Here is a 23,408-nt window from a genome sequence, read left to right as displayed (position 1 = left end):
CTCAAGCTGGAAGGGGTAAACTGATTTACCGAAACCCCAAGCCAGGAATTATGTGGCGCTGGGCCGTGATTCATGTCTTCTGATTGCCAAGTGGTGTTGACTTTGCACTAAGGTAGATGTGTCCAGTTAGCTCCTCTACTGCCTCTGTTTGCTTCCCTCACACGGGCATTTCTCACTAACTTGCAGGAACGGCGTGTGGGCGTGGGGCTACCTGCAGAGCAGTGAGAAGCAGGAGCGGACAGCGACGGGGGGATCCAGCAGTCTCCCCGGCATACGGACGGCTTCCTAAACAGTCCCACGCCGCCCTAGTTCCAGGGGAGCCCAGCACAATTATGACATTTGTTAAGATGACCCCATGTTATCAAGGAAAGCTTAAACTGTATTTATTATCTTTTACTCATGAAGGCAAAGGAGTGCTTTATTTTAAGAGTTCCACCTGGCCTTATTTTACTGTGAAAAGGGAGACCGCATGATATTACTTGGAAATTTACCTCCTCAGACTCACAGTGTTTGCACGGCGTTGCCCCGACTGAGGTTGGTAGATACGAACAGGAGTGGGAGGAGTGGTACGTGCAATTGCCTAGATGAACCAGAAACTTGATAAGAGAGGCAAAGAGATAGTCCACTTGTGTCAAATCACAAGCATTGAAATCTATTATAAGAACCATACATTAAATTCATCTTTTGCATTGAATTGCATATAGAAGTGAGAACTTACTCATTTCTAGGAAGCAGAAGTGGGAACTAAATATGGTTAGGTTTTTTAAAAATATATATTCTATAAAGGGTTTTTTAATTTATATTCTAGAGAGGATTGTGTCCTGGTTTTTATCTATCTACAAATAATGGACCAAACTGTGTAGTGCAAAATTAAGTAAGAAGTTAGCTAAATTTACCTGGGCTGTGATACTGAAAAATCAAAGCGTACACCTCAAAGTATATAAAAATGGAAGATGTGGGAAATATTTTTTAGTAGCTTTTTCCCCTCAGCTTTTATAAAGTGATTTTTTTTGGTTTTTGTTGTTGTTGGGGGGTTTTGTTTGGAGAGGGAGGGAAGGGGAGGGGCAGAGGGAGAGAGGGAATCCTGAGCAGGCTCCACACCCAGAGCCCAACTCAGTCTCACCACCCTGAGCTCACGACCTGAGCCAAAATCAAGAGTTGGACACTTAACCGACTGAGCCACCCAGGCAGCCCTTCCCAGTTTTTGAAAGTTACACAAAGGACTTGTAAAAATAACAATGTAGAGCATTTAAAAATCATTTTGAGCACTGAAGAAATGCAATGTTTGTTTACATCTCAAGGCATATATTCACTTTCTTTGGAAAGAGTGAAAATAGATATTTTTTAATGTTTCTGAAAAAAGTTTTGGATATGGAATAGAGGTATACCATTTTGTTCTGAATGAATTTTTTTCTTTTCTAACATGAGAATGTAGTAATGGAAGCCACCAGCTTTAAAACAATGGTACTGTTTATTGGTCTACCTACCTGACTAAAGAGGCTGAGGAGAGAGAAAAAAATACTCTTTTCCTGCAAATTTAGTGGATATTTCCAAAAATAATAGGCCTACATCATTTACTTCTCTTTTTCCCTCTCTGTATGTTTGTTTACTAATCTTGTATTTGAGCCTTTGTGTGAACCCATCTATAGAACAAATAATATTGCCTTTTCTTGGACTTCATTCCTGTGTTTCAGGTGGGCCAGCCATGAGAGGGTACCTTGTGGCCATATTCCTGAGTGCTGTCTTTCTCTATTATGTGCTGCATTGTATATTATGGGGAACAAATGTCTACTGGTAAGTTTCATTTTTGCTCTTTATTTTTTTTTGGAATTTATTTATTTATTTGAGAGAGCGAGAGAGGGGGAGAGAGTGTGGGATGGGAGGAGGGACAGAGGAAGAGAATCTCAAGCAGACTCTGTGCTCAGCACGGAGCCTGACGCAGGGCTCGATCCCACAATCCTGAGATCACTGAGCTACCCAGGCACCCCATCATTTTTGCTCTTTAAAAATAATCCCCAAACTAGTCTTTCACAGAGACACATAAATGATACTAGAGGAACCTATAAAACAACAACAACAGACCCTCTTTAACATTTTGAGCCTTTTCTAGCTTTCCATTATAAATTGGGGTTTTACCATTCCGATATCTTATATGTTGTACTCTAACAGTTTAAAAGCTGATAAAACAGCACCTTCTTTTTATTGACTTTGAAGCAGTAATGTTGATTGTCTTTGGGACATAACATTCCTTATATAATATTTCATCTCCTTGAATTGACGGAATAATTCTTGGACTCAGTGGTAGTTGACTGTTGGGCCTAAAGTGCGTGGATTGCTGATTAAAATATAGACACTACATGTGGTTCTCTTTGTTTAAAAATATTTGGTGAATGATGATAGATGTACCTCATGAAACCATGTTGACTTAAAATGTCACATATAAAACTTTGAAGAGACACAAGTAGTTTTATTGCAGAAAAAACTTATAAGCTTTTTATTCTTTTCCCTATTGTCAGTCCTTTGGCTAGGAATAAAGTTTTGATGACCTTTAAATCCTGAATGGATGGTAGCATATGATATCAAACTAAATCACATCATAATTTCCTGTCTTAAACTATCAGTACTCTGCCAGTTTTTCAATAGGAGATCTTAGATCACGTCTCTGGGTTTTTTTGGTTTTTTTTTTTCCTACTAGATAAAAAAAAAAAATTGATGCTTCTGAATTTATTTCACCACTGGTTGATTGAAAAATTATTGTAATGCTCTTCATGGAAGGAAGTTAGGCAAATGGTCACTGGGAAAACCCAATGCCAGGTGGGTAGGTTTGGACCTAAGTTTCTAGGCTTTGGACTTAAATACTGAGGTGGAGGACTTAGAAGTCTTATTACACACTACACGAGGGGTTATACTATGGGGGTCTCTCCTGTCTTTGCCACATCCTGTCTCTGTACCACACTTAGTAACGGAAGACAAGAACAGAAGAGAAAGCAAGGAGTTCACGAGATAGCTGCTTCCCTACAAATCCTATCGTGTGTCACAAGGGAAATGATAAGACAATGTAAAGAATCTGAATTCTACACTGTCTTCTGTCATACAGGATTTGAGGAGTGTTTATGACATTCCTAAGCTAACACATCACTCCAGTCACATAAAGTACCTGGGAGATTACCTCAGGTGGCTTTTGTGCTGTGAACTTGATTCCTTAAGAATTAATTTAAGATGGATAACTTTTTTAAGCCACTCAAAGTTTGTCTTCACAATCTCCTAAAAGGTTTTCTATTTGAATAACCTTAGAAACCAAGTAATATCTTATACTTCATTTTATCCTCTGAATATAATTTAGTTTTTATGGTCTAAAATGCTGGTCCACCATATTTATGTACCTTCCTTATGTATAACCAAGGGATTCTTGCCATTTGTGGTATTCACAAAAGATGTTTCTCTGATAAGGACTTTCCTGGCTTCTTAGTATAGAAACCTAGCAGTTCCAACTATGGGGATTTTTTTTTTAAACAAAAAAAATGAAAAATTGAGACCAATTCTTTTAGTTTGAGTCCTATGATTATTGAAGAAAATGATCAACCAATAATGTACTGTATGGTCACTAACATATCCTAATAAAAAAAATGAAAGAAAATGGATTAGTTTTTTAAGATGAGCTCTTCACATCCTTGATCACTAACATGTTCTTCTGTTAAGCAGTTATGAAGCTGTCTAAATCTGGATCCTGTCACCCTGTCCCCTTCATTTATTTTTGTTGTCATGCTCTGTCTTGTTTCACAATACCCTTTTAAATTGTGGAGACAAGCACTCCATTCAGGAGACCCAGAAGGGCCTAACCTGTGCCAAGAATAGAGGAGCGTTACATATGACTCTGAATAGTGTGGTTTGTAGAGGCCAGATCACAAGGCCGCATCTGAACTGCAGGTCTGTGTTTCTGTGGCAGGTGTCCCCAGATGTGGCATGGAGGACTGAGATAGCCATGTGCATGGGCACGTGTTGGGTTTCTCAGGCTTTGGGGGGGGTGGCGCTTCTAAAGAGTCAGCCTGCTTGGGGCTTCCCCAGTGTGGTAATCCCAGCCCCTCTTGAAGGCTCTTTGTTCACTGCTCATTGAATTACTTCTGGGTCCCTTGTCACCTCAGCCTTTCTCTCTCTTACCTCGTATCCACACATCCTCCGACGTGTGTAAGGTACTGTCCTCCCTCAGAGGTTTCTGTGAGAGTTTTTAATTCCATGCCTGAGAAGCCTCTGGGTGGTGGCACCAAGCAGATTCCCAGGGCATTCGCTTTCCTCTGGGCGGGCTGCCTGGTTCTGGTTTCTGACTGACCTTATTTTTGTCTCCTAGGGTGCCACCTGTGGAAATGAAGCGGAGAAATAAGATCCAGCCTTGTTTATCAAAGCCAGCTTTTGCCTCCCTCCTGAGGTAAACATCTGAAAGAAATTGTGACGTACAAAATGTTCAAAATGTGTTTGTAATCATTTTTCACACTTGTTTACTTCTTTGCATATAAATCTTAGCAAGTAGAAAGTAGACACTCTGTATTTAAGGAAGGGCTTGAATATCCGGTCTCTTTTTGTGCTTTTAGTCAGAACTCTGCATATATTTTCAGCAAAGACATTGAAGAACTCAATCAGACCAGTATTCTTTTTACGCAGGTGACATTAGAGAGGCCGATTTGTGTTTGATTATAAAAAAGTGAACCATTCTTCAGGATTTTGCTCCCCTCCCCACCTTGTTGTTTCCGTATTATTTTTCACATTTGTTATTTTGTGGCTGTTTTTCCCTTGCCTCTAGGTTAAACTTTATGATGACACCTTTTTCCTGACTTGGAGAGATTTTCAGTGAAGTACTTGGAATGTAAATAATGATCTTTGTATTGTTGTCAGGACTTGTAGAATATCCACAAGTATTCTTTTCCTCCGTCACCTCAGCTGTGACAGATTGCTGGTCACAATGCTTCTAGAGAAATAGAAATAAATGGCAGTCTGGTAATTGTGTAAAACAGGTACAGGCTTTTCAATATTTTATCCATTGAGGATCAAAAATGTCCGTTTTCCTTTAATTATGTTACTGGACCTTTCCATTACTGGTTCTTAACCTCTTGGGGCTATAGATTCCTTTAAAATCAACTCTCTGGGAAAATGCAGGTACACAAAACATTTCTGCGTATGATCACAGGTGCACCATGGCTACTTGTAGTCTTTCCATAGCTGGGTGTCCAGTTAGGACCAGTGCAAAACCAGAAGAGTAGTTTTAAACTTTTTTTGACCATGACCCATAGTAAGAAATACATTTTACTTTGGAACCCAGTCTACACCTGGGGATAGATACATTTTACCTTGGAACCCAACATGTATAAATAAGGCTGGACCCTCGAGACTGCTGTCACTGTCACAACTAAGTCTGGGGCACAGATCCTGTGTTAAGCAGGAAGGGCTCCTCCTCCTCTGTTTCCTTAGTCTCAATATGATGTGAGTTCTAACTCTGAAGACCTTCAGCTCGTGGGACTTGTCCCAGGTTAGTAGGTCCTGAGTGGCAAAGCCAGAAGGAAACTGAAGCTGTGTTACCCCATGCCACTGCTGTCGCTTTCCTTTTTGTCAGGCAGCCCCTGAACCCCAGGGCACTGTGATCTGCACTGCAGTTTTCAGACTAAGACAGGGCAGTGCTGATAGGACTGGAAAAATGGGGCCAAGCGTGGGGGTCGGGGTAAGGGACAGTTTGACTCGTTCCTTCTCTTTAAGTAAAAAAACTTATTTTTTTCCTACGTCATGCTGGTTTCCTAAAGAAGTAATCCGGAGTTGGAATTCATTCAGTCATTTATTAACCATAGTAGCCTGCTTACTCCGTGCTGGGTGCTAAAAGCGAGGGGGGGGGAAATGGAAGCACGTGGCGCCCTCGTCACACTGGCTCCCTTGTCTGCGACGGTACCTGGGTGGGGGTAGCCGGGCAGGCCAGAGCCGGCAACTAGAAGACAGTGCCCACAGTTCTTGTTCTCGAGAAAGTCTTAAGGATATCCGAAAAGAGGTTAATCCTCGGCGCATTGAATTTTTATTATGTTTTTATTTTCACAGCTGACACAGCCTCATGCGGACGGTACCTTTACGTCTGGGAGTGGCTTCGCATCCGTGCTTTTATTTTCCCTTATTACCTCCTTTGTCTCTTCCCGTATATGGCTAACGTGTTATCACCTGGTGTTGGTTTATTTTTCAGTTTTGATTCCCCCCCTCGCTAGCCCCTGAAGGAGTGATGTAATTTTGGTCCCACAACCTGGAAAGTGTTTCTGTTCTGGTTGTGTAGTTCCATGGAACATTCCATTCTATCTAATATTTAAATACTGTTTCAGGTGATTTTTAAAAGAACTTAAAAAATAATTACACATTCACATATGGTCAGTGTATCAAGATGAGCTCTATACTACTTATGTTCAGCTGTGATTTTAGAAGGCCGCAGATATGGTAGGCATTTGGAGAAATCACTCTTTTTCCTTTTCTTGCAGGTTTCATCAGTTTCACCCTTTTTTGTGTGCAGCTGATTTTAAAAAGATTGCTTCCGTATATGGTAGCGATAAATTTGATTTGCCCTATGGGACAAGAACATCGGGTCAGTAATATTCTTTACCTAGCCCTAGTATTCTTTACCTAGCCCTAGTATTCTTTACCTAGCCCTAGTATTCTTTACCTAGCCCTAGTATTCTTTACCTAGCCCTAATATTCTTTATCTAGCCCTAGTATTCTTTACCTAGCCCTAGTATTCTTTACCTAGCCCTATTAGCGTGAACGGTGTTTGATGTGAACCACATGTTTATATAATTTTACGGCCTTTTAATCTTTATGCCTCATAATGATTCCTAAAGGAAATGGTTTGGAGATGGGATGAAGGAAATAAAATTTTAATATAGAAATCCCTACTCCTGTTCGAGGCAGTGTAGAATTTAAGAAAAAAATGGTAGACTTGTTTTTATTGAGAAACTGCTTTTTTTCTTTGGTTTAGCCATGGTTTTATTCATGTGTTCTGATGCCTTAGTTCATTCAATGTAGAATAAGCAGGATAACCCTGTGGGTTGGTTGAACGTCCTCCCTAGCTCCCCTTTTCGCCTCTTTACCTCTGAGTTTTATTTCATTAATTTAAGATCTAGCTCCTTGATCAGGCTTCTAACCAGTGGGTATTTGACTTTTGCCAAATTGAGAGAGAATCACTCTGTCTACTAATGACAGGATCGTTTTCTCTTTGCTTATTGGCACGTGACCTGGCTCTATGTAGCTTGTGTTGTACGTTTGGGAGAGACCCTGAAAGCCCAGGAGGTGACAAGCTTGTGGTTTTCTGAGTCAGACTGTACATATTTTGGGGGTTACTTTTTTTGTGAGCGTTTTCAGATTAAGCATCTTTCTTTTTTCTTTTCTGGACTTCTACAAAGTGTCCTTAAAGCATCTTTGAGTGTGCCTGCTGGCTAGTGCTAATTACAGTTGTATCATCAGTCTTCACCACAGGATAAATCCGTGGGGCTGTACCAGTTTGAAATGGGTTTGGGGGAGGGCAGGGGACAGATGGCTCACTGTGTACCTAAGAAGCCGTGATTCCTTTTATTGATAATATTCCATTTGTTTTCTAGCGGAGTATTTTCGACTTGCTCTTTCAAAACTGCAGAGTTGTGATCTCTTTGACGAGTTTGACAAGTGAGTTTATTTCCTTGCTTTTATTTGACTTTGAGTTTGAGCTAATGGGGTTCAAAATGTGCGCCCCAATCTAAAATGTCTTCGTTCAAGAAAATTCATTAGTATCTGTGCTTAACGAAAACCTCTAGTAGTTATTTCTATGATGTTTCAAATAAAGTACAAAATTAACTTCGAAGCTGCATAACTTGTTGCCTCCCAAGTCTGCAGAGTGCCTTCTGATGAGTAAGGCTCGTTCCGGGGCAAGACACTGTAAGCTTTTCTAAGTTGTTGATCCTGAAGAATTAGTTCATAGCCTCTGTTAGTAGGCTCACAGCCCCCTCATGGGCTCTTTCCTGTACCTGTCCCCGTATCTTTTTAACTGCTCATGAGGATCCTTTCTGTTTCACTTGAATATTGGATTTCAGAAGCAGCTCTCTTCCTCTTATTCAGAATTATACTGGAGCGAAGCAAACAGCGTGTGTAGGTAATACATTTTCTGACTACAAAAGGTCATTGAATGTGTAGAATATTCTGGTGTCCAGTTAGCCCCATAGGAATGAAACTGCTAAAAGATAGACTTCTTAGCAGGTATTCCTACTTTTACAGAGATAGACTTTCTTCACAAATTTTTAGCTTCATTGTAGAGTTTGGCCAGTGGTCCAGTGGGATGGCACAGGTAGCCTGCAGATGTCAGGCCTCCATTAAAAAGGAAAACGACAGAATTTTCCCTCTTGCTCAAGAAGAGAGGGGTGCTATTTAGCAGAAACATAAGTGAGGGTAGTGGACAGAGGTGTGAAAATGGAGATAGAATTGACAGCACAGAGCTGAGGGAACAGTGCTAGATTTTGTCTGAATTTATCTCCTTTTTCCTGGGAGCCCAGATTATCAAAGTGTGGATTATGTAATAAATGTTACGCGTTTCAGCTTGTACTTACTTGTTATAATTTAAAACTATGCCATCAACTTAATCTCCATTTTTGATTGCATATCAACAGCAACCACATATGTTCCTTTCTAACCTGAAGTTTTATAGCTCTAATGGGTAGAATATTGTTTTGTGCAGACCTTTGGCATATATGGATTATATCATGCTTTCTAATTTTTACCACCAACCTGCAAAATATCCCTGATAATACTTTTTTTTTTTAGTGGAGGAACTGAAACTGGGCACACCTATGTAGTTTGTCCCTGAATGGGAAGGCTCTAAATATCAGATGCATTTATAAGACAGAAAGCTTCCTCTTGCTCACAAGTGTCACATAAATGAAATCAGCAGGTTAATATCCGGGACTAGTCTACGGTCAGCAAATGCTAGGGCCGGGATGTGAACCTAGAGAGTTCCATCCAGCGCCTGGATGTTTGACTTAAGAGTAATTATCTACAAGATCCTTGTCCCTGTAGATGTGAGCTACTGTCATTCTTGGGGGAGAGGGGTGTGACTAGAAGTTTCACTGCTGGTTTTTATCTTAGAACTAGACTGTGCTGTATGTAGTTGTGTGAGAAGCCCTTCTCACACAGGGGTTCGTCGTCTGGGTGTGCCTCAGCCAGGCCATTCCGTCTCTTCTCGCGGATTTGGTTTTGCTGTCCCCCACCCTTTCCTCCTTTGTCACTGAGCATACCCCCCACTCCCACCCTGCACCCGTGTCGGGCACAGAGCATCACCTGTATTAGAGGGGAGGTGGGTGTGGGTGGTGAGGAGGGATTGAAGGTCCTGCTGGTCACACAGGACTATTGAGTCTGAAGCTGTCAAGAGACTGGAGTAGAATAAATGCAGTCAGAGACTTTTCAGGTGCAGAGTGAACGGAAAATGTCCCTGTAGGACCCCCGCGCACAGGGATGCGCTCAGATGGTCAGCGTTGCTGAATTGCTTGTTTGACTGTGCAAACCTCTTTCCTAGGGACTTGAGAAACAGTGTTTTGAACATAGATAAGAATATGCTTGTGACACTATTATGTTCTATTTGTATACTACCTTTCGGGCTGGGTTCTCATGTCATAATAGATTGCACCTATATTTTAAGCAAGGCCTTGAACGTTTGTCTGGAAGCTACTGCACCAAGACGGTAACAGACCTGTGTTCTGAATAAACCAGAAGGGCAGAATATACCAAATTACCTTATTGTTGCCTCTGAGTCAGCTCGCTTTGGCCCCTGAATGGCCTTAAACATCTCGCATTTCTCCTCTCCAGCTGGGGAACATGCTCTAGGAGAAGCAGGTCTGAGAACAGTCTCTCTCTCAGGCGCAGGGGATGGACTACCCCACCCGTGGTTTCGGGAGCTTGGCCCCACAGGAGCCAGGAGGAAGCCTCGTGGGCATCGGCTGCTCACTCTTTGTTGTGGGTCTGCAGGTCAAGGGGCTGAGCAGGAGAGAGGGAGAGCTCGGCCTTTCCGGCCCTTTCCCCTGTGGGCTGCTGTCTTCACTGATTTTATTCTCCCTCTATCCTCTTTGTCCCTTCCAGAAAGGTTCAGACATTTCGTCACTGTTTGAACCCTCCTCCTTTACACTTCCACCAGATGCAAGTCCTAGTTTTGTTCGGTTACATCCTTTAGCTTGTGTGATGCCCTCCGTGAGGACGGATTCCACTCTGAATGGGAAGGCTCTAAATATCAGATGCATTTATAAGACAGAAAGCTTCATCTTGCTCACAAGTGTCACATAAATGAAATCAGCAGGTTAATATCCGGGGCTAGTCTGCTAGCGATGGTCAGCAGGGACCTGGGCTGTTCTGTTGTTGAGTCTGCCATGGCTATATCCAGAGCTTCCTCCTAATATCCAATATGATGGCTGGACTTCCACCAATCTTGGCTGCCTTCTGGCCGATAGGGAGGAGAAAAGGGGAAGGCCATGCGCTTATCCATTAAGACTTGCCTCCTGCTTTAAGGACATTGCCCAGAAATCACATATAATACTCTTACACCCAGGAATGAGCTGGAGCCAGTTGGTACCCACTTGAGAGCTGCAGTTCTTTCCAGTTCTGTGTTCAGTGCCATCAAGGTAGAAACTTGAAATTAGCCATTTTGGGAGCATATATACCATGAAACTGGCAACTCTGCAAACCCGGGCTTCTCCTGATTACCTCTTTTTCTCCCAGAGAGACCTGGTGGTTAACATTTGCTCACAACCACTGATTATACCCCATTGGCTAGGGATATAATCACAAGGCCACACCTAGCTGGAAGGTGGGCTAGAAGTGTAGCCTTAAAAAAAAAAATTTTTATGAAAAGTGGCTGTGTGCCCATATTTTAAAAAGTCCCGTTTTAAGGGACAAAAGAAACATGATTATTGAGGGTCAGCTGGTCTCCACCTGGCTCTGTGCCTTAGGATTCTGAAGTCAGTTATATAACTATTCTAACCTAGCCAAGTGCTTGAGGAAGCCAACCGTGGTTTGTCTCTTGGAGAATTGCTCACCCGTGGAAGCTGTTGAAACATATTGGTGGTGTAGGTCATTTCGAAGGGGCATTTCTTTTTTTTTTTTAATTTTTAAATTTTATTTTTTTATGAAGTGACATTTTTTTTTTAAAAGATTTTATTTATTTATTCGACAGAGAGACAGCCAGCGAGAGAGGGAACACAAGCAGGGGGAGTGGGAGAGGAAGAAGCAGGCTCATAGCGGAGGAGCCTGATGTGGGGCTCGATCCCATAACGCCGGGATCATGCCCTGAGCCGAAGGCAGACGCTTAACCGCTGTGCCACCCAGGCGCCCCTGAAGTGACATTTTTTTTAAAAGATTTTATTTATTTTAGAGAGAATATGTGCGAGTCGGGGGAGGGGCGGGGGGGAGAGAATCTCTAGCAGACTCCATGCTGCGTGCGGAGCCCGATGCGGGGCTCGATCCCACCACCCTGAGATCATGACGTGAACTGAAATCAAGAGTCAGATGCTTAACTGACTGATCCACCCAGGCGCCCCATGAAGTGACATTTCTTATGAAGGACTTATTACATATGCATATTTGTTGGTAGTGTTAGTAAAGTAACTCTAAGGCAGAGAGAACCTTTTCCGAAAGCTAATACCATGAAGAAGTTGGGTGAGAAATAACCAAGGAAGGGAACAGAGTGTGTGTGTTCGGCTATGACACTTGTGTGACAGGCCCCCGGACCTAAACCATTGCAGGCTTGTTCTCTGCTGGGCTCCTCCCTTCGCTAACCACCCCCGCCACTCGCCACCAAAACACAAAACAAACAAACAAACAAAAAAGACTCACCTGTGCTAAGTTTTTCATCACCTAGTAATTACAATAATTTGCCTCCATTTGTGTAATCATATCTGTTAAAAAACTAATTGCGTTATAGAAAATTGCCTTTCCCCCTAATTTTGTGCCAGGGATTCTCTGGTCTCTGTGAAGAGAGGATACCATGCGATGGGGACATGTGTATTACTCATTTTATTTTATTTTTTTATTTTTAGTATAAATCTTGTACTTTTTCCTTTGTATTGTTTGAGTTTCTCTCCTGAGCAGTGGCCCAGCAGGCTGGGCTGGGGTCAACACTGGGGCACTGTTCTGTTCTGTCGAGAGACCTGATTACCTAAGCTTACCTCCCCTTGCTGTGTTGTGTGGCCTGAGAGCCAGACTCTAAGGCAAAGTGGTAAATCCTAGAGATGGTCGGAGGCAGGAAGGGCGGAGATCTACTCCAACCCCCTCACTCGAAAGGTGAGAGAACTGAAGTCCAGAGAGGTTAAGTGGAAGGTTATGTGGAGGTCTGCAGACTTCTGTTCTCAGTACCTCCCTCCACTGCATATGCACTGATGCCAACCCCACAATTAAATGTCTTGAGCTGAGTATCACCTGAAGAGATAAGGGTGAGAATTCTGGAATTGTGAATTCTTATAGACATATTCTTTAGGATTTCCAGGACATCTCGTGCGTTATTTAATACAGCTTATGGCTTTATCCTTAACCTCAAACCATTTTTAGCCAGATGAACTTTAATACTCTGGCAGGGTTAAACCAAAACATCTCCAGGGTACATGAGTAAGTTCATTGAAAACACATAGGGCTTTTTTTTCTCTTAAAGATACATGATCTCCATAGAATCTTCTCTGAATAGATACTACAGGAAAACACATTTTTCTTTTCTCATCTCTTACTCGAAGATCAAGCACAGTAAAAGTGCCTCTGATTCTGGCTCTGAGCCAGCAGATCCTAAGTGTGGCAAAGAGTAAAAGTCTCCAATGTTGACAAACCATTTTTTTTTTCAATTGAGGTGAAATCTACATAAAACAAACTATTTTAAAGTGAACAATCCAGCGGCATTTAGTACATTCACAAAGTCACGCAACTGCCACTTCTGGCTAGTTTCGAAAAGACAAACTTTTTTTTTTTTTTTTTTTTTTTAAACAACTAGAGCAACCCTTTCCGCGTTTTTTTTTTTTTTTTTTTTCCATGTTCCTCCTTTTATGGAAGTGCTCAGATTGGCTCTCAGGCCAGGACTTCGGCAGCAGAGGAGTGATCAGAAACCGGCCAGGAAAGGAGAGCTTGAGAGACAGGGTTTTGGGAAGAGGGTCGGGGTAAGGGGAGCTGGAGACGGGTAAGGAGGTAGACAGACATGGGACATTTACATAGATGGATCAGCCCTTGTGAAAAAAGGCACTAACTGCTTTGTGACCTTGAGCAAGTTCCCACGCTTCTGAACCTTAGAAAAGAGGGAAATGGAAGGAACTTCATATGCACATGATGCCAAGTGTGGCTTTAACTGTTAATCGTTAAATCAGTGCAACCATTGCGCAGTTGTTAAGTCAATGCAAGCGTGGGGCGGGGGAATGCGGTAAAGAGTACACAGGAGTTCTCAGTACTGATTTGGCAACTTCCTGCGAATCTAGAATTATTTTGAAGTAGAAAGCCCACACTGAAACCTGGGACCACCGAATTTCTTCTATATGAGTGTTCGTAGGAGCATTATTCAGAATAGCCCTGGCGTGGAAACAACCCAAATGTCCAACTGCTGAATGCATAAATTAAATGTGTATCCACTCAAAGGAATATTATTTAGTCAGAAAAAGGAATGGGGTACCGATTCATGCCACAGTGTGGATGAACCTTGAAAACCCTACGCTCAACAAAAGAAGCCAGTCATGAAATCCCACACATATGGTTGTACCTGATAGAACACCTTACCGTGTGCAACTATTGCATGATGCCATTTGTATGAAATGGCCAGAAGAGACAGAGCTATAGAAACAGAAGATAGATCTGTGCTTGCAGGGGAGGGGGAGGGGAAGGGAGAGCTACTGGCTGTGGGGTCAGAATTACGTAGTGGTGATTGTTGCACAGCTTTGTGAATATGCTAAAGCCTGCTGAATTTTATTTGAAGGGTGGATTTTAAGGCTTGTGAATTATATTGCAATTGAAAAAACAAAATGCTTATTTATTTATTTATTTATTTATTTATTTATTTATATTTTACTAGAGGGGAGGGAGAGGGAGAGAGAGAATATTAAGCAGCTTCCAAGCCCAGCGTGTGAGCCCAACTTGGGGCTCAATCTCAAAACCCCGAGATCGTGACTTGAGCTGAAATCAAGAGTCAGACGCTTAATCGACTGAGCCACCCAGGTGTCTTCAAAAATAAAATGCTTTTTAAAAAGAGGTGGGGTGTTTGAGGTGACCTCTAGGTTCCTTTCTAGCCTCTGTGGCACTTTGTTCGGAAGGCACCGTGAAGCCATGCCTAGAACTAATGGTTCGGAGTGACAACTGCAGTTCTTTGGTCGTCGTTGCGTGCCGCTGCCGTGGATTTCTCGGGACTCGGGTTCCTCTCTTTATTCCCCAAAGCACAGCTCACATGAGGTGGCGGTGTTCGACACAGTTCACCAACGACTGAGGATATTGAAGGAGATTGCATCACAGAAAAGCAATACCTAAAATGTGCCATGTAACGAGGCACTGTCTGGCTGGCCACGTAGCTCGTAAGCACCGCTCTGCACCCAGGGCCCCGGAGGGCTGGCACCTCCTTAGTGGGAACACGTTCACCCCCGGCCAGAGCAGCAGAAACCTTGAATCACAGACTCTCAGCTCCCACTTCAGTGCATGAACCGGCTCTCCACCCCCAGCTGCCGCCCACCTGAGAGCCTGCCAGATTCTGTGAAGAATGCTCCAGGCCTGCGTCGACGGTTACAGAGTAACCATCCGTAAATCTCGTACCTAGTCCAAGCCCCGTGCTAAGTCCGTTGCGTGCTAAATGGACGGAGATTTGTGACAGCTGCCTCGTTGCTCACCCAGGCAGGATCCATTATGTTCCATCAGCAGAGCTGGGTTGGACTGGCAACCAGCCAGGGCGGGAGCATGGCCTTAGACAACCTAAAAAGAAGAAAACGATTCAGACTTCAGCAGTTGTCCATGAAAAAGAGCCCAGGCTCTATAAGGGATCTCAGTGTCTGCATCCCTAGCCCGGGCATCCTGCTGTTTTCAGCCAAGAGAACTTCCAAACCATGCTCTTGCTGGGGGTGAAATCTTTTCTGCAGCACCTATTAGACTTCTCTAATACTTTCTGCCAAGGTGGGGTCATGGGGCCACCTCCAGACCAACCATTGTTAGGCTTATGAAAGCAGGGCTCTGCGAGCAGGCACCCTGGGTAATGGGTGTTGGGAAAGTGGCCCGTGGGATCTGCATAGATGGTTACACTGAAGACCAAGTGATATATTTTAATGTGTGTGATAGTGCTGAAGGGAAAAATGAACGTCAGAAAGCATTCAGAAGACAGGCCGCAGGTCATTTAAAATGGGTGATTCATGTTCACTTTCTCTGTATGGACGGTGTTGATGTTTACCTCTGCACGAGGCAGTCCGTCTTCTGGGTTTGCCTGGCTTGATGAGAAGCCTGCCTTTCACGTGGGGAAGTGTAATCTCTCACTATGACTGTTTCAGCACTTTTCCAGATTTTCCATTAGCAGGTTCAGGCAGTCTGTAATGATTTTGTTTTCTGGGTGAGCAGTTTGGGGCATGTGCACTTCCCTCTCTGTTTCTGGGGTTGGGGGAAGGAAGAACAAGTACCTGCTTTTCCAGACACAACGTGAGAAAATACTCACCACCCTTAATGTAACAAACCGATTTCTGAAGTGCACGGCCTGTGAATCAGGAAGTTTTAGGTGGGAAGGTACAGTCATAGAAGTAAGACTCCTCTTGGCCTCTAGGGACTCACATTGTCTGTACTATTTGTGCATAAAAGTGGTGTTAATTAAACATGGTGAAGTTATACAGTCACCCAGAGGACCCTGGAAGTTACTGTTTCACACTCCAGGGTACAAGACAAGCCAGGAGCCCAGACCCCGTGGAGGAAGCCAAGGAGATGATGACTCAGACGTTTGGTAATGCGTGGGTCCCTCCTGGGGAGAGCGTTGTGAGATGTGGGGTCAGACTGCAGAGCTGTACCATTACCTGTGTCCCGGAGTCATGGGACAGATGCTGCTGCCAAAGACTAGGCCTAGGAATGCCCCTGAGAGTTTCTAGTATCTGTATGATCCTCAGAAAAATGTGTGGGGCTTTGCAATATCCCGACCAGGAGGAAAGTGAAATTTCACTGACAAGATTTCAGAGGTAGTGGCAAACTTTTTCTACGACAAAGAGCCTTCCTCCCAGCTGCCCCTACAAAGCTCACAGAGAAGAAAACAGAAAGTGAAATTTCTAAGAGTGTAAAGTGTCTTCAGAATTGTAGTTCCCTTGAGTGAGGCAGTATCTCTAAGATTTCTTTCCATTTTTCCCAAGTCCTTGACTCTCCTGGGATGACAAACAGGCAGAGGCCGTAGAGCTGCGTACGTACGAGGAACAACCTCGTTCCTCGCTAAGCCTTGGGGCTCTTGCGGTAAAGATCTGCCTCTAAACCCCCCCTCCCTTTCCCCTTGCCCGGAAGGCTTGGTAGGATCTGTAAGAGGTGGTCCAGGCCCTCGAGCCTGAGTGGGGACCAGGAATGTGACATATTCCTGTGACATGTATGAGAGATGATTGCTTCTCTTATCACAATACTCTTGTGGCCACATGTGATCTGGGGCTGGACGACCAGCTGTAATCCAGTCTGATAAAAATAACACTGAGGGAAAGCTTCTGCGAGCACGAAGGTTCCACCTTTGGGTTTATTGCTGAGCAGTGATCATGGGACTGGCTGCATCTGGGAGTGAGCGGGACGGCCTCTTTCTGGGTCAACTTCAGAGATGAGCCTTGTGGGTCGGGTCCTTTGTGGAGGCTCCGGGTTAGAAACTCTGGAGACACGGTGGCGTGAGTTCCTACCTAGCCTGGTGTGTCTGATGATGTTGGAGTCAGGCAGCCTGCTGTCAGGCTGGATATCCCAGGCCAGGATGATGCTGTAGCCCCTGGGGCACCTGGGGACACGGCGGTGGCCTCTAGCCATAGGGGAGAGGGTTAGTCTGGGTGCCATAAGGACGGTGATTCCTCCTGCAGCCCCACGCATCTTCCGTAGGAACACAGCTGTTCTTGGTGTCCTCCATGCGTAGCCACTCCCTCCCCAGTGCGCACAGCCTTCCTCAGTGGGGAGGTGGAGCCAGCTTCGGCATGTCCAGCCTCTGGTGTGCATTAAACTGACCCCACGGTTCTGGAAGGAAGAGTCAAACAAGCTGGGCGGGTGAGAATTGCCCTTGTTAGAGGGTGTGCGTGAGGTGGGGCTGGTGAGGATGATGACAACATACCCAGAGAGGAAAGGGCTCCGAGTGTTTGCCAGTGTTCCCGTCTTCTCTGTGCCACCCGGTCGCAGAGCAGAGTACCACGGAGAAAGTTGCCTTCCTGGAGTTCTAGAGCATATTGTGATCTGTCCATGATGGGAGTTTTGGGGGGTACATCAAGGAGTGCCTGGACAATGTCGCCCCAACCCAGTCTCTGACACCGGTGACACTCTGGATCTTCTCGTCTTTGTAACAGAGTAGACACTGATTTAGACAGGACTTGTTAAGTGGGGAGCTAAAAGCCCCAAGTTAAAATATGTGGAAAAGCATTTTCCAGTATGAAAAAAACCTAACCAAACAGGTGAGCTACACAAATTCTAATGAGAAAAGGTCAACTTATGCTTCCATACATACAATGTGTACATTGTCTCTTCTTAACCCGACAGGGCCAGTGCTTGGCTCTTTTTAATTATTCCTGTAGTCCCGTATTCTCTACAATTGTTTATTGAAGCGTATTTATTTAAGTAGTCTGTACACCCAGTGTGGGGCTTGAACTCATGGCCCGACGTCAGAGCCACATGCTCCCGCAGTTGGGCCGAGCAGGCGCCCCTCTAAGTTTACATGTGCTGCAGTGTTTGTGCCGTGTTGCTGCTCATGACTTTCCTAAGAGCCTTAAGGTCTAGCGTTCATCTGGTCTGCTTTATTTCTTGGTTTTTAGAGAAACAATTTTTTTCTTTATACTTTCATGTCATGAAGGCCTTGGAAGGACAGTCTCAACAGGCTTCCCCTCTGTAGTCTTGTGTCCTAAAGGAGAAGGATGTGATCTGTGTTGTTGTTTCTCAAGGCCCGGCCGGGAGGCGGTGAGAGCCTGCAGATAGATGGGCCAGGTCAGGTTTGCTGAGAGCTGACGGTACCCAGTCCGCGGTCCTAGGCTGACCCCAGCCAGCAGCAGGAAGTCCCGCTTCGTCATCTGCTTGAAAGCTCTCTGCTAGGAACACAGCGTGAACTTCTGTTTATATTGGTTAAGCTCCAAGAAGCAGGACGTGTTTGGGGGAATTGAAGTGCTCCTGGGCAGGTCCAGGGAAGATACACCTTCCCCACCAGATTTCAAACTGTCTCTACACACGTAAGATGAAGCAGTGACCCAGAGCTAGAATCTCAGGATTCTCAGGGAGTGGAAGACGCTGGTGAAAAAATGTACAGCTCTGTCATGTAAACACACTTGAATCAATATTAACATGCAGAATCGTAGGCCAAGTGGTGTTTTTGTTGTTCAAGGGTCTGGATATGAATCCTGATTCTGCCTCTTGGGAGTATGACTTTGAAATGTTAACCAACACTTCTCTGAACGCCTTTCTTCATTTGTAAAGGAAATACTGGCCTTACCTATCTCAGCAGGTGGTTATGAGAATCAAAGGAGGGAATGTGTATGGCCTCACAGGCAACTGTTCGTTGCTCAGGATTATATACTTCCTGTGGAATGCTGTATCTTTCTAATACATCCCTAGACCTGTAAGTCACAATTGGTTCTTTTTCTACTTGTGCAACAAGTGAACTTTGGCATTGGGTTCTGGAAAGTATGAACGAATTCTTGGAATCACCCAGTTATGTGAAAGATGTCTCAACCTCTCGCTTGTCTGTTTGCCTAACAGTGTGCCATGTAAAAAGTGCGTGGTGGTTGGTAATGGAGGAGTTTTGAAGAATAAGACATTAGGAGAAAAAATCGACTCCTATGATGTCATAATAAGGTAAATATATATTTCCTATTTGCTAACCTGGAATTGTTTCAAAAGAATATGGTTTTCTATTTTAGTATGACTTTGTTTAAAAGGAAGACAAGTTGCTTAGATATATTTAAGTATATTAACACAACCTGTCTCCGTCGTCAACTAGAGTAGGCCTAGATTTTCAGGTCATTCACTTAGCAGATATTTGTGAAATCTCCTTAATATGCCAGGCACAGTTCCAGCCACAGGGCGTATAGGAATAAGTAAGAACAATGTTCTTGCTCCCCGTGGAGCTTACATTGTAATGAAGGGAAGAAAACAATAAATAAGGAAATATAATAATAAACATTTTTGATTGCCATGCAAACAGTTAAAACATACGTGACAGACAGTGATTGAATAGCTACTGTAGAACGGATGACCACTTTGAGGAGAAGACCTCTAAGACGGACCTAAGTGACCATTAAAGTATCAGCCATATGAAGACTACGGAAGAGCTATCCAGACAGAAAGAATGTTTAGTGCAGATCCTGGGGAGCATGTGATCCTAGGTTTGGGAAGAGCAGCAAGAAAACCAGTGAGGGAGGAGGGCAGCGGGCTCAGGGAGAGTGGTACAATCAGAAGCCGAAGAGGAAGGCAAGGAACAGGTTGTAATAGGACTGCGTAAACTGAGATTAGAACTTGGATTTCATTTTAAGTACAACAGGAAACTTTTGAAGATTTTTCAGCAAGAGAGCAATTTGATCTGGTTATGTTTTTAAAATACCTTGGCTGTGGCATGGACAGTGGGGTATGAGGGACAAGGGTAGAAATGAAGAAGGCAGTTAGGTGGCTACATTCAGGCAGATGGTGGCCTGGAACAGGATTGTTGTGACAGAGGAGGATGTAAGGGGTAGACTGAGACCTGTTTTAGAGGTAGAGTTTTCAGGATTTGTTGATGTGTTAGGTGTGAGGAGAGATGGGGCTAAAGGAACCACATACCTCTTTCTAGGTTTTCAGCTTAAGAGATTGACTGGATAGAGGTACCGTTTATTGAGTTGGGGGAAGACTAGGGTAGGAAGGTTTTTAGAGGAAAATCAAGATTTCTGTGTCAGGTTTGAGATGGTCATTAGATTTGCAATGGTAAGTCAAATGGGCATCTGGTTGAACAGATTAAAGGCTCGGTGGTAAACAGCCTGTAAGCTATATTTAAACCATGGTCTGGGCAAGATGTCCCAGGGCGAAACAGAGAAGAGGTCTCAAGATGGAGTCTTGGGATACTCTGTACTTGGAGGTTGAGCAAAAAGGAAAAATAGAAGTAAAAGAAATGGAAGAGGATCCACCAGTGAGGTAGGAAGTATTTTAGAAGAGAAGGGCTCAGCCATAACCAGCTGGTGGTGAGAGGTCATGCAAGATAAGGACAGAGAGTTCACCATTGGACTGACAACCTGAAGTTCACCATACTCTTGACAAAAGCAGACTTGGAGACATGATACGGCGAGTGGCCCAAGCAGGGTGGCTTGAGGAGAGAATGACAGGTGAGAAAGTGAGAAACCAGTGTAGGCAATTCTCTTGAGAAGTTTTGCTGCGGAGTTGAGAAATGAGATGGTAGCTGGAGATAGTTATGGAACCAAAGGAGGCTTTTTTGTTTTGTTTTGTTCCTTTTATAAAGATAGGAGATTGTAGAGCATGTTGGTAAACTGATGGAAATGGTGTGGTGGAGAGATGGGATGGGGGCTCCAGAATGCAAGTGTGGTTGGTCCTCTGCAATGGAGAGGAAAACTGGGATCGTAGTTAGGGCTACCAAGAGTCCCACAGATGGAGTGGCAAGAAAATGAGGACATTTCTAGCTCTATTTTCTCATCGAAAGGTTGAAGTAAGGTCATCTTGTGTTGTGTGTGTTGGGAATGGCTATGAATAGTCTTTTGAAGAGAGCAGCAGTGCGTTAGGATGACCTGGCAGTGCTTGGGGGTTTTGCCGGGTTACAGGCTGCCAAGAGCTTCTGCATAGTGAGGTCACCTTAGTTTTTGTTCATTATACATTTTGAGGAAGCTATGAAAATTTATCCACTGACAATTTTGAAACATGAATTTCCTGACCTATGATTGTCTAAACATTTGATCATCCAGAACCACAGCAAACCCTCGTGGGAGAATGCCACGGGTACAGTGTTTCTGCAAGTCATTTCAAGTGTTAAGACTGTCTTACGTTACACGGAGTCAGTGGCAAAGGGTGAAACAGTAGTTATCCTCCCAGGGGACACTGTTTTGGAAGCAAAGCATTCCTTTCACTGGCATGCCTCAGAGCGTGTGCATAAATAGTGCGTGTCTGGCGTTGGCTCTGCGCATACACAGACGCAACAGCAGATCCTTTGCGGTTCTTCAGTTCACTCCAGCACTAACATTCGTTTGGTTGTGCGTGGGTATAATACGGTAATTCTGTATTATCACTTTATTGCAGAGCTCAGCAGTTTTGGTGGGTCTTCTGATCACCTTCACAGTGATTCTTGTCTGTCGGTCCATGTGCTACATGACTGTGTAACCTTGGGCAAGTAACTTTCTCTGGCCTGCAGGGCCCCCTTATCCAAGGGGTTTTGTCTGGATGTCCTCCAAGGTCCCTTTTAACTCTAATATTCTGTGGCTCTATGTTCCCATTTTGTTTTATTTAGTCTTTGGTTTTCCTGGAGGTAGGACTGAATTATCAGTGCCCCACAATTAATGTTCAAATCCAGATGAACATTTCTACCTTTGATCAAGCAGCCGTTTCATGAAAGGGAATTATTTCCTTGGCTGTTACACATTAAAAAAGAAACAAAGCAGTCCGTTGCCTTGTAGCTTTAAGCACTGGACCCGCGGCTGCTGCTGTTTGTCCTGCTCTGAAAGCTCGGAGACTGTGATGGAATTGGCTCATACTGCACTCGGTCTACATATTTGTGTGTTTTACTACCCACAGAATGAATAACGGTCCTGTTTTAGGACATGAAGAGGAAGTTGGGAGAAGGACAACCTTCCGACTTTTTTATCCAGAATCTGTTTTTTCAGATCCCAATCACAATGATCCTAATACTACGGCGGTTCTCACTGCTTTTAAGCCGCTTGATTTAAAGTGGCTGTGGGAATTGTTGACGGGTGGCAAAATAGTAAGTTGGCAACATCCATCTGTCTTCCGATTACCTTCAGTTTTCTTTTTCTATTAAAAAAAAAAAGACAACCACAATGTTCTATTTTCTGTGTTCTTATTTTATTTCAGAACACTAACGGTTTTTGGAAGAAACCAGCCTTACACTTGATCTACAAACCTTATCAAATCAGAATATTAGACCCTTTCATTATCCGAATGGCAGCTTACGAACTGCTTCACTTCCCGAAAGTGTTTCCCAAAAATCAGGTACGTATTTTTCTTTGCACAGTTCCAAACTAAAAACCTGGCTGGGGTCGGGTGGAGAGACCCCAGCGTTCTCAGAAAGGAGGAGGACCACGACGCGAGAGGCGCCTTCTGAAGGCCACACCCGAGGTAGTGAAGTTAGCTCTCTGTGGGTATTAGGTTTTTCCGATTGCAAGGAAAGAACCTTAAGTGGAGTGTTTTTTACTTTTTCCTGCCCTTGCAGAGCCCTTCGGGGGTCTCCTCCTGCATGGCCCCGCGACTCTTCTCATAACCTCATCTTCAGTGTTCTGCGATGGGGAGAGGCTGGCGGGGGTGGGGGAGCTGCTGGGCGGACTCTGCTCAGAGCAGCGGGACGGGCTTCCGCGCAAGCGCCTGGCTACTCAGGCTAAAGAGAACGGTCTCAGGTACTCTGATAAAAATGTCACAGGAAAGCCAGAGGAAAGGTGGTCATAGAGGAGACACTGGCACTGAATTCTGAGATGTTGTTGAAACTCCAAATTCTTTAATTAAAAGGAGTCTCACCGACTTTGACTGTTGTAGCCCTTTTGTTTACATTCCCTAGAAGACAGTACCCTCTGGACCCATACAGTGGCACGGATAGGTTTTTCCTTGAAGCCTGAGAAACTGTGTGACATAATATCTCCACTGGAATGACGTTTCAACCCCCCCTTTATTTTTTATTTTTTTAATTTTTTATTTGTAATCGGGGAAAATCCAAAGAAACACACATCATGTATCTTTCTTTTAGTATGATAAAAAAATTCTGAACTTTAGCATTAGATTCTAATGCTTATGATGAAACAACTTACAAAGGAATATATATATCAAGTATGATTTATATTATCTTTATATTCTGTTATATATTATATATTAATATTTATATGATACATATAAAAATAAAGGAAATCATCCTCTTCCCTCTGTAACTCTCATTATCCCTCAAGCTTTTTTTTTTTTTTTTTTTTTTTTTGCCTTTTATATCCTTCTGGGCTATTTTCTATGCATTTACAAACACGCATACTTTTTTGTTCAATATAATTACAATTATACCATACTGTTCCCCT

At 43.7% G+C, this 23,408-nt stretch overlaps 1 protein-coding gene across 6 annotated transcripts in view; it reads left to right on the top strand.

Annotated features, from left to right (window-relative positions):
- ST3GAL6 (ST3 beta-galactoside alpha-2,3-sialyltransferase 6) overlaps positions 1–23,408 on the top strand; it is a 60,491-nt gene that overhangs the window by 29,279 nt on the left and 7,804 nt on the right. For all 6 annotated transcript variants that reach the window (XM_026491891.4, XM_026491872.4, XM_044381359.3 and 3 more), the window contains 7 exons: positions 1,695–1,794; positions 4,346–4,423; positions 6,498–6,601; positions 7,611–7,674; positions 18,907–19,002; positions 21,913–22,099; positions 22,210–22,347. In XM_026491891.4, the coding sequence (XP_026347676.1) occupies positions 1,706–1,794; positions 4,346–4,423; positions 6,498–6,601; positions 7,611–7,674; positions 18,907–19,002; positions 21,913–22,099; positions 22,210–22,347 (756 nt within the window). In that variant the 5' untranslated portion in view covers positions 1,695–1,705. The remainder of the gene's footprint in view (positions 1–1,694; positions 1,795–4,345; positions 4,424–6,497; positions 6,602–7,610; positions 7,675–18,906; positions 19,003–21,912; positions 22,100–22,209; positions 22,348–23,408) is intronic.

The sequence above is a fragment of the Ursus arctos genome, unplaced genomic scaffold (assembly GCF_023065955.2).
Source record: "Ursus arctos isolate Adak ecotype North America unplaced genomic scaffold, UrsArc2.0 scaffold_4, whole genome shotgun sequence".
Lineage (NCBI taxonomy): Eukaryota > Metazoa > Chordata > Mammalia > Carnivora > Ursidae > Ursus > Ursus arctos.
The sequence above is the reverse complement of the archived record's forward strand: the minus strand, read 5'-3'. Positions and strand labels throughout refer to the sequence as shown.